Below are 11,333 nucleotides of genomic sequence, written 5' to 3'. Positions count from 1 at the left end.
TCAGGAACGGAAGCGAAGAGAAAATGAAATGTACATTACTGCAGAACATCCAAGGGATTTATCATAGACGAGCTTAGGCGATGCGATTGTCCACTCGTATTGGGACGACCAGTATGCAGGAAACGGTAAAGGGAAACAAGTTGGAATGGAGCATTGTCGGAAATAAAATAGATAAGAAAGCGCCTCGCCCGTTGACGAACATGGCGTCAAATATGTCTTAAAGCCTCGAGGACTGCGAGTTAGCGTGAAGTATGGAATGTGCACGGGATAACCTCCCCCCCATACTGGACCTCACATCTGACAGGCGCCCGGCATTTCATTCCCGCGATGCCAGCCCGGAACCCTAACATCATGCGCCATCGATCAATCTCGGCGCGTCAGTCGCATGCAGATCGCCGTCTCGAAGTTCCAAGGTCCTAATCACCATGGAACGACAAACGGCGCGAACCCTCGCGGTGTTTCAAGGTAGCTACAGTGACAGTGAAACACAGGCTGAGCAAAGCCGTGCCGAGTCCCAAGAAACCTTAAATTGGAATTAGAGCCGGCCGATCGATTTCTACTTATAGAATGGGCGCTACGGTTAAGTTAATTAAAGTTACTTGCTTCTTCGGTTCGTACTCTGTATAACATGGTTTCCTTGTAGCCGCCGTCGTAACGCGCAGGCGGGAATGGGTGGCGTCGTTCATGAAACAGGGTTGGGATACGTGTTCGACGCTGGGAGACTATGAGAATATGATCCTACGCGACAAGACACAAGACTTGGTCAAGTTGCATGGTGAGCTTGAATCGAGGCCTTTGAGTTTAAGGGTCGTGATGAGACGCGTTACAGGGATGGTGTCATAATGGTCTCCGTATAGTACTTCGTGTACGGAGTACCGTAGGTAATGTATTAGGGCTGGTATCGAGATAAGCTCAGGATTTGCAATTCCCATCACGATTAAAGATATTTATACCTCAGATGATGACATCTCAAAGTTTTTTGACCAGGCTACTAACGCTGGTATACAGTATTATTGAACGCTAAATATTCCAGGCAGTGTATATACGGTTATAATATACGGAGTATAGTTCTACTGCTACGGCCAGCTCAAACCTTGTGTACTCATCTGTGTCGGCGGGTATACCTGTAATTCCCTGGTTGCTCAGTTCTCTGCAGAATCTTTTCTTCTATCTACCCTTCTTGAGTCAAGGTAGAAGAAGTTCGTAGGTACAGTACATCCCTCCATGTTGTAGACGTGTTGTGGACGAACCCCGTGTCTGGGAGGCGCAACACGAAAGATTAGCGTGTATCAGGTGGGGAAATAAAAATTACCGCATTGCTGATTAGATCGGTAAGGTTACATGATTATCTACCATCGACGATCTACATCGTGTACTGTACCACTTACGAGTGTGGCAATAACTCGGTCAATTGGGAGTCAATGACACAATCATACCTACAATCGAAAGTATATCGTTGATTTCATGAGTCTTTATACTCGTCATCATCATTCTTAACAGAGAGCGAACTCAGGGGAGTGGATGGTTCTACCTAACCTTGACCGTGTACCTGGTATGTAAGATGGAAAGCCGCGTACCCGACCGACGGAACGAGGTTCAGAGGGTCTAGGTTCTATACTACTAGGAGGATCTATACATACTATGCAGTACTACTTACGTCGAAGCTCTGGTGGGGGGGAAACTTGAAGTGAAGTGAGGGGACGAGCATTGAATTGTGCCTCGTGAGCCAATCCCTACGCGCGCCTTGCAGTCTGACTGCCAAATCGAGACAGAATCACGTCTTCACGCGTTTTTCGCCCCTCCCTGTCTTTCACGAGATTCTACTCTTTAACGTACACGAACTATTAGAATGCTAACTGTAATTATACTTCGTGGGAGAAATGATGATGATTCAATATTCATTCCTCTTTGAGCTGTACATACTCCGAAACCACGCATCTGCATGTTTCGCGCTCCTCAATTGTCATTCTCATTCCGATACCCTGCCCTCCATTCTTAGCCATTCCACTCCACTTCTCCTACGGCCCTTACTGCCATAGCTTTATATCTTGTCTCGACTGCCACTGTTGTGACCGTTTCTTTTCATCCGTTCATCGCATCCTCGTCGTGTTGTTTGTTGTTGTGTAATATATCCATCCTGAACGTGTTGTTTGTTGTGTTTTGCGAAAAGCTCGACACGACTACTCTAGAGACCCGTGGCCCTGTCCAACTTTGACTTCGTTTCCTCCCTAGATATTGTATACCTCATCCTTGGTTCGTTCGTGATCGGTTCCATTTGAACCGTTGGGTTGTGTTGATCGCGGTGGTATAGTTACTACCGTACAATACCTAGACCGCCCGTCACCCCCCACTTCCTCGACGCGACCAAAACAAATCCACACCCGCGCAGGCTTATCACTCACTCAGCTCCACGGCAGTCTTCGCTTGCTGCCTGGTTGACTCCCTTTATTACTCCAGCCCTATTGCTCTGCAGCGCAATTGTCTCAGTTCTCCCTTAAGTCACGTCGAATAACATGGCCGCTCTCACAATGTCTCCCACGACCGTGCGGCAGCCCTTTGCGAGCTTGGATACACCGCGCATGCGACCCTTGCTGAAGTCAAAGATGAACCTGAAAAACCAACGAAATGGTATGTTCCTTGGAGTCTAGCTATGTACCAACACGTACTAACCCGACCATCAGGCACGATCCTGTCTGGCAAGAGACAGCCCCTCTCGGAGGTGGACACCGAGAACATCGACCCCACAACCTTGAAGTCCTCGGCAAAACGCAAGCGTGGCGCGGATGAGGACGAGCATGAGCCCGTCAAGAATATTATGAAGCCCATGAAGTCCTCGCGGATCACGTTGACAACCGTGAAGTCCAACGCAGCGCCTCACATCCCAACCACGCCCCCCAAGACATCCCTGTCTACCCCGAAATCCGCTCCCACCCTTAAACCGGCCGGGCGCTCCCCACAGGCTAAACCGTGCAAGCCATTCGCTCGTCGCTCGACCATTGCGAAGAGCCGTCCTGAACCTGCAAGTAAAAAGAGTGTCCATCGTCCTTTCTCCCTTGCAGCGGCTCTGGCAAGCGGCAAGCCAACGAGTCAACCTGCCTCCAAGGCCCCCTCTGGCTGGTCCTTCGATATTTATGTAGATTCAGAACAAGAGGAGATGACCAACCTCATGCAGCACTCGACCTGTGTGCTGGATATCAGTGATGACGAAGGCAAGGGGGAGTCGGCCACCCGAGGCAAGGAGAATATCCCCCCTGCCGAACTCGGAATCGACCTTCCTCGCTCTCGTCAACAGGAATCCCCCGCTGCTGCCGCCCGCAAGTCCATCATGATGGAAGAATCTCGTGCTCCCCTCGGCGACCTGATTGCCGCTGACTACTATGGCGAAGACTGCCACACTTTCTCTTATGCCGTCGTCTATGACGACGAGGAAACCGACGCCACTCCCGCCAAAAACGCACCTCTTCCCACTTTGCCTCGATCCTGCCCTCACAGCCGCAGCAAACTTTCCAGTGTCTCCTCTATTTCATCATTACTTGAAGCGACCACGCCTGAGAAGCAGGTCGGGGACGCCAAGTCCCGACCATCCGAGGCGGAGGTTGAAGTCTGGGAGAGTGGAAGCGCTGTGGAGGAATCTGCTTAAGACACAAAGAAGCCGACTGAGTTGGCTTTATGGTTATAATTTTATCATTCATCATTCTTTTTGGTACGGCGTACAGTGAAAACCGGAGTTGAGGCTTAGCACTTGGATTTTCTTTGCATTGTTTTATTCGATACCCTTTTGGATTACTTTCCTTTTTATGTCCATATTATTGTCTCGGGTCTTGATGACCAGCCGACTGTGACTTGTTCCAGTTCTCCTTTGTTCCTACTTGAATAACTACGCACAGAAGAGTGCAAATTCCATCCTTCCTACAATGTCCTGAATAATATAAGACTCCCTATCTCATTGGATTTATTTGGCGTCATATCTATCATCTCGTTGAACGATGCTATGCTTTTGCTTATGAGTGAGAACGTGTCATGTTTCTGATGTCTTATGATGTACATACATCTAGCTGAACAATGCGATTAGTATAAATAAGTATCTTGACAACACAAGTCAACATGAATGTTTCAAATGCCGTCACCGCCGACTTGCTGACTTGCGCCGAGGTCTCGACTCCTCGATATCCTCTCCCCCATCCGACTCTCCAAGATCATCATTTCTGTCATCATCTCCACCTGCCGTAGCGGCTTCGATAGCCTCATCCACAGCTGCTTCCAGAATCTCCTGCTTCTCAATGGCCTCCTCTTCACCTTCGCTCTCATCCTCGCCCGCCGTATCCCGCCACTGCACTCGACGACCTGCAGCGCCTTTCCCACGCTTCGCCGTCGCATCCTGCTCTTGCTGTCCCTGATTCGACTCCCTCCACGATGGGGTCCCCTTAATCATCGCCCTAATCTCCGTCGCCATAGTTAACTCCTTATTCGACACAACGCTAGCATCCAGCGTAAACGCCGTATTCACATTCTCCGGCGTCGCATAATCCGGGAAACTCAGAATCCGCGAAAAGTCCTGATCATCGGGAATCCGCTCCTCAATGAGCCCAAGGATCTTATGACGCATGATCAGTTTCAGTTTCGCGAGCGTCCCACTCCCATACCACCCATCGCTGACTGTATCGCATGTCTCGCGGATAAACCCAAGTGCCTCCTCCGCCGGGAACACGATACTCCTCAGCAGAGGGTCGGTGATATCGCAGAACATCCACATCCGGCCGTCGAGCGGCAGCGGCAGCTGGCCCGTGAAGATGTGCGTATCTGTTTTCAGATCGCTAGAGGGATCCGTCGCGGCCGGGTCGTTGAGTCGGGGCACGGCGTGACGACGCCCTGCGTAGCCATCGCGCGCGACGTCCGCTTCCCGGGGCAGGATACGGAACATGACTGTTTGGTAGGGGCGGTAGTCTGGGGATGAGCGCGGGTCGTGCCCGAATTTGATGATGGCGTCGCGCCAGGGTCCGGAACGCATGATGTAGCCTACGTAGGGGATTGCGAGCCGGAGGGCGTATCGCTGTTCGATTGTCCTGAGGTTGTTGCGGAGTCCACGACGCGTCCAGGCTGGGCGCTTCTCGAAGAGTTCCCGGATAATGGCTACTGTTTCTCGGAGGGTGGCGTCTTGGGTTTCTAGGGGTGGGGTGTTTTCGTTCGGTTTGCTGGGTACTTCCGGGACGTCGTAGGAGACTAAGTGCGTCAGGACCTTTGTGGGTTTTTGTGTGTTGACTGTTGTTATGTTGCCTGATGCATCAATCGATTGGCGGACTGCTTGGTTTTGCCGGTACCTGTTTTGAAGGGTCAGCATGGGTGTGGATTGGGTTAATTGGTATCGTTTTGACTTACGCGTAGGTGAAGGGGATATCTCCCTGGCTGAAGGATGGCGGTGGGATGATATCGACGTTTGATGACATGCCTTTGGCCATGTCTAGATTGAATTGCTTCATCTTTTCATCTGCGGAACGATTAGTTTCCACCATGCTAGACCCGATCTACAGGGCAAAACAAACAGTCAAAGGGCAGAATATGCTCCCGAAACCGATTAGCGAAGGAACTACCAGTACTCGAGAAGACAAAGTCCGGCATCCCTATATAGCCTCATTAGCGTCAACTTGCTCGCAACCCCCACAAAGCAGAAAGTAGGAAAGTTATGACAGACCTCGAAACACATGCGTCCGGTTCACAAGACCGACCGGTTCAATCTGATATTTGCCAGCATTATCGCGCAAACTCCGCAGGAGCTCCCTTGCGCTGCGCCGTGGCTGAAACTCAGGGCCAAGCGTCGAGACAGGGACACCGGTGAACGGCTCATCTGATCCTCGCTTGCGCTTACGACCAGTCCGTCTGGGCACGGTCACCTTCAGGAGGATGTTGTTGGATGGCAAGCTGGTTGACTGAATAGGTCTTGACATTGCATCCTCTGGTCGAAGGTAGAGATAAGCCGGAGTATCGGCTTTTGGAGGGTTTAGCATCTAGCAGTTGTGAGCGTAATATTCTAGGATAAACCGTCTTGGGGTGGGTGTTAATGTCAGGGCCCTGTGCATAGGGGTATACGTACCTTGGAGATCCCTGTGTTACCCTGGAGTGTGTCGATGGCTTTATCGACATTCTTGACAATCGCCGGGTGCTCGACACTGACGATGCGGCGAGGCGGGATGGGATAGAATGGGGCTGTCCTGGACCCATGTTGTTCGGACATGTTAAGGATTGTGATGCAATGATCTGCTAACCGTGGTTGGGTTGGGTTGGGTTTAGACTATGAGAGGTTATTGATATTGAGTGGTTGTTGGATGTAGCCCAAATTTAGATGTATATTTGATTGAGATGACTTGCACCCGTACGAGGCTAGATTGCCATTGACGTCAGAACGTAAGACTTTGTTTAAAGAAGCGTGTTGAATGGCTTCATATGTGAGCTGAGGCAAATTCGCCAAGTTATGTCATTTCTGGTGAACTCCAGAGGATGTATTGATACCTCTTTTGTATGTACATGTAGTTACGTTGGTCGATTTGACCTGCTTCTTTCTACGAGGGTGAATAATCGTCGGTCGTAGTCACATGACCATCACCTTTTTTTCTTTTTTTTTGGTGGAACTTACGGAGGAGTGTTTTCGAGTACCAGTTGCAAAGATGGAGACAAAAAAAAGAACAAAATTATATAAATGTATGAGGCATATTGAGATTACGGGAATGTCTTAAAATAAAGATAATCAAGGAAAAAAAATCCATATGATCATGTGGGTAGCCGATGTACTGGTTGTTTGATAGTTTTACCATTTTCCAGTACCCGTCCCTTGCCTTATGTATGTACCTGTCCCAGGCACAGGTGGTGCCCGTACCTATAATAGTAACCGGTAGTGGAAATAATAAGCATAAATGTGAAACAGGTCATAACATACAACCGATGTGATGCGATAGCCGTGGATACCAGAGTAAAAGATGAGCAAAAGAGGGAAGGGACTCTGTCTTTCACATATTGAATCTACAGAATCAGTCTCTAGAGACCTAGAAGAAATTCTATTGTATATACTAGGGTTTAACTCTATCACCGCCAAGTTGACTGATACCTGGAGTACTGGTGTATGTTCCCCTTTACTGGAGTTTACCGTAGCAAGTTGGTTGTACTATGTATGGGACTAAGTCAGTCCCACGGCTTTCCTCCACCACACGTCTGAGCGCACTCGCCCTCCTCAGCCACAACACACCCCCCGTCAGACCTTCAGTCCCTCTTCCTCATTAAACAATCTTCTATATCAACCGGCCCTTTTCTCGGCCCTATTGCAATTGCACAGAATTATTTTAAACCGCATCGTGTAGGCGACAATCGTGCCGTGCGTCTCAGTACCTGGGGACTCTTCTCCCACACCCCCGCTTCTCACCCAGCCGCTAAGCGACAGCCAACGGAAAGGCGATTCGATCGTCTGCGGACCGACTAACTGCCTAAGTTGCTCCTATACCGCTCAGTTCGCGCCTAAGGAAACAGCGTGAGAGCGACTGAACATCTCCCCCTTCCACTCGTCCCAGCTTGATCCCACTGAGGTAAGTCATGCAGCAATAGTTTCCTGTTCCTCTTGCGCGTCTAGAACCACTCTTTGTTTGTCCCCCTCCCTTTCTGGTTCCCATCTATTATGGTCGTTGCCCTACCATCTCCTTCCCCCCAAGTTGTTCCCTTTGCTTCATTATCCCACCCCTCCGGTCCTTCTGCACGGTTTCTATTAGTCGACGTCAGTTGGTGTTGCGACGTCTACTCATTGCTGTCATAATTGCTTCTGCAATCATAACAAAAAGGACCCTTATCGCAATCGATTGCTATGTTCAACTACGTTGGGGTTAGAATCGCTCATGTGGTCATTTCCAGGCCGATATAAACAACCCGGGTCTCCTGAACCGCCTCTACGCTACCCAACTACATCCCCTCCTGCTAGTGTGTGGCATCTTGCTGCACTGGCATCGAGATCGCCGTCCGAGTACATGTGGCTGTTCGAATATCTGCGACAATGAAGGGTTTCAGACAGAGAGTGGTAAGTTGATACACTGCGTCGCCGGCCTTCCTATTTTCCGCCCTGACCTCGATCCCCGCCTCAATATCACAACTGCCGCTCGTCCCGCTACTCCTAGCTAACCGTCCCAGCACGAGCAGTTGTCGAGGGCCAAAGATGCAAACAAATCTTCGAAGAAGAAAGATTCCTCCCACTCCTCGTCCCAGAACCAAACCTCCCTCGGAGTCAATCACGGTCAGCAATCCTCATCTCCGAAGAACGGCACTCCGACATCGTCGACAACTTCGGTGAATGATACAAGAGGGAAGTCTCCGGATAATGCTGCGCAGGCGGGGGCGTATCCCCCAGGTCAGTACCATGTTCCTCAAGGCGCAGGCGTCGCTGGTCAGCCAGTAAATAATGGTGGTCCAGCAACTCCGACGAAACAAGGGCAAGTGCCGGCTCCCAGCGTGGTCATCAGTCCGAGCGCACCGGTGAGCCCTACTCTCCATCCCCGTCCATGCCTCTGGGTCAAGGCGACCGAGTAGCCCCCCCCGCGTTCGCTGATCGCGCTGACCCTTGACCCGTTTTCTAGCATGTACCTCCCCCTGGCGCCGCCGAAACGATGCCAGGCGACCTAGCCCCTCCCAGAAAGTCCCATGTCTTCGACCGCCTCCAGACAACGCCCAAAGATATGTCCGAAGGGATCAGGACTCCCAAACGTCAGCATTCGTCGCGGTTTGATATCTCGGATCAACGCCAAAGAGAGTTGGAGAAGTTGCCGGGATTCCATGAAGTAATACCCAGTCGGCGTCAGGAGCTGTTTATGCAGAAAATTGATCAATGCAACATCATCTTTGATTTCAACGACCCGACTGCCGACATGAAGTCGAAGGAGATTAAGAGGCTGGCGCTCCACGAACTCCTGGATTATGTCGCAAACAACCGTTCGGTGATCACGGAACCCATGTATCCCCGAGTCGTTGAGATGTTCGCTAAGAACCTCTTTCGACCCATCCCACCGCCTGTAACACCCCAAGGGGAGGCCTTTGACCCGGAAGAGGATGAACCTGTTTTGGAAGTGGCTTGGCCCCATATCCAGGTGGTTTATGAGTTCTTCTTACGGTTCATTGAGAGTCAGGATTTCAACACGAATATTGCCAAAGCTTATATCGACCATCACTTTGTATTACAGGTATGTCGCCTAGACGGTTGGCACTGTGCAACTGCAGAACGAGACCTATAAGTTGACACTCGCACAGTTACTGGAGTTGTTTGACTCTGAAGACCCTCGGGAACGTGATTTCCTGAAAACTACCTTGCATCGCATTTATGGAAAATTTCTGAATCTGCGGTCTTATATTCGCCGCTCCATCAATAACGTGTTCTTCCAATTCACTTACGAGACGGAGCGATTTAACGGAATTGCGGAGCTGCTCGAAATCCTCGGATCCATCATCAACGGATTTGCACTCCCGCTGAAGGAGGAACACAAACTCTTCCTGACGAGAGTTTTGCTGCCTCTGCACAAAGCTAAAGGCCTCAGCATGTATCACCCACAGCTGGCGTATTGTATTGTACAGTTCCTTGAGAAGGACTCCTCGTTGACGGAAGAGGTGAGACTTCCACCTATTTCCCTTGGAATTCCGGTTAGCCTGACTCTGAACTCGAATTTAGGTTGTTCTCGGCTTACTACGCTATTGGCCGAAGGTCAACAGCACGAAGGAGGTAATGTATTTGAACGAAGTAGAGGATATTTTTGAGGTTATGGACCCGGCAGAATTTGCAAAGGTCCAAGTACCCTTGTTCCAGCAACTGGCGAAGTCGGTTGCAAGCCCCCATTTTCAGGTATGGACCATCCTAGCTTGTCTCATTCACAGTTCTAACACGTACTCTGACAGGTGGCGGAACGTGCTCTCTATTTCTGGAACAACGAATACTTCTGCAACTTGGTCAGCGATAATGTGGAGACTATCTTGCCGATTATGTTCCCTCCACTGTACGAGAACTCGAAAGGACACTGGAATCGGTAGGCTACTTATTCACCACCCGTTCCCTATCGAGATTGCTGACTCGTAGACAGAACAATCCACAGCATGGTATATAACGCCATGAAGATGTTCATGGAAATCAACCCGCAGCTTTTCGACGAATGCTCGCATGAGTATAACGAGCGGCAGAACAGTGCTGAGCAGCGCGAAAGAGCCCGAAAGGAGCGATGGGAAAAACTGGCGGAGCAGGCCAAAGACCGGCAGAATGGTGTTCCTCCACCACCGCCACCAGCCGATGTTCCTGTTTATGTAGACGAGGTTGACAGCATCACGCAAGATAGCCAGAATCGTCTCCAGTCTCTGAAGCTGGATGACTCGGGCTCAGTGAAGGAGCGACGGAGTTCAACGGTTAGTGTCCATGCCTGAGTGTTCGTGAAGTCATGTTTTGACATGACCTTGTCTGCACCTCGATGAGCCTTTCCCCCTGCTTTTGTCGTCGTCGTTTTGCTAAGATTTTGTCGTTTTTGATGTTACAGCAAGCGTGATTCTAACGTTAAAACGTCCGTTGCTCCAGAGACGGCGCCGCGACACCCTTGATGATACTCGGAGGCGACGGAGTGGTAGCGGCAGTGAGATCCGGCCGCGCGACCGCAGAAGGTCGATCGGGTCGAGTGCCGTGCAGATCTTAACACGAAGCAATTCTACCAAGTGATGGATGGTCGATTTGATGGCACTCTTTAATTTAGATTTCCCACAGTGATGGCATAGCGACTACGAGCTGCGATGAGTGTGTTTGTTTTCACTTGGTTTGACATCTGATCAGAACCCTCTGTTACGCGCCTTTCACCCTCCATATCTTTCCGATCTTATTTTTCTTTTCTCTTTCATATCTCCTTTTGTGTACATGGCTTTCAATATTCTTTTATCCGCGCGCAGGGCTATCTTTGTGCCCGTGATTCAAAGCGGACGTTTGAGTTGGACTATTAGAACTGTGTTCGGGTCTGGAAAACGGGTGCAAATGGCGTTTCCCTTAGTCGACGTTTATGTCGATGACCTCTTTTGATTCTAAAACATGAAGTATTTATGGCATAACAGACTAAATCCACCACTATATGCACCTCACTTTCGGTAATTAACCACGTGCGCCCGAAGTGTTACCCCTGTCTGGCGTCTACAGACACTTACATGATAGGATAACTAGTCGACAAGCGTTCTCAGACGCGCGCTTATCGGCATGGAGAAATGATGTAGCGAAACTTCCTGTTTAGGACTAGTGTTCCGTTCGGGGTCTTTGCGATACCCGCGTTCTCGCTGCTGCTTTCTGGTCCATCGGT

The 11,333-nt window shown here is 50.1% G+C and overlaps 3 protein-coding genes across 3 annotated transcripts; 2 read left to right on the top strand and 1 right to left on the bottom strand.

Moving 5' to 3' along the window:
• Positions 1–2,513: 2,513 nt before the first annotated feature.
• ABOM_003552 (uncharacterized protein) lies at positions 2,514–3,640 on the top strand (the record flags this gene model as incomplete). The annotated part of the gene is made up of 2 exons (XM_022530682.1): positions 2,514–2,628; positions 2,682–3,640. 2 exons carry the CDS (start codon positions 2,514–2,516, stop codon positions 3,638–3,640), a joined length of 1,074 nt encoding a protein of 357 aa, XP_022393049.1.
• A 483-nt stretch (positions 3,641–4,123) lies between these two features.
• Positions 4,124–6,229, bottom strand: ABOM_003551 (transcription factor TFIIIC subunit TFC1; the record flags this gene model as incomplete). Its single annotated transcript, XM_022530681.1, has 5 exons — positions 4,124–5,318; positions 5,377–5,485; positions 5,541–5,618; positions 5,690–6,002; positions 6,089–6,229. The coding sequence occupies 5 exons, from the start codon at positions 6,227–6,229 to the stop codon at positions 4,124–4,126; spliced, it is 1,836 nt and encodes a 611-aa protein (XP_022393048.1).
• A 1,797-nt stretch (positions 6,230–8,026) lies between these two features.
• ABOM_003550 (protein phosphatase 2A regulatory subunit RTS1) lies at positions 8,027–10,711 on the top strand (the record flags this gene model as incomplete). The annotated part of the gene is made up of 8 exons (XM_022530680.1): positions 8,027–8,050; positions 8,161–8,502; positions 8,604–9,203; positions 9,271–9,624; positions 9,686–9,856; positions 9,910–10,037; positions 10,092–10,407; positions 10,574–10,711. The coding sequence occupies 8 exons, from the start codon at positions 8,027–8,029 to the stop codon at positions 10,709–10,711; spliced, it is 2,073 nt and encodes a 690-aa protein (XP_022393047.1).
• Positions 10,712–11,333: the final 622 nt, after the last annotated feature.

Source organism: Aspergillus bombycis (assembly GCF_001792695.1).
Source record: "Aspergillus bombycis strain NRRL26010 chromosome Unknown contig00009, whole genome shotgun sequence".
NCBI lineage: Eukaryota > Fungi > Ascomycota > Eurotiomycetes > Eurotiales > Aspergillaceae > Aspergillus > Aspergillus bombycis.
Note: the sequence above shows the minus strand (reverse complement) of the source record. Positions and strands in the feature narration are given on the sequence as shown.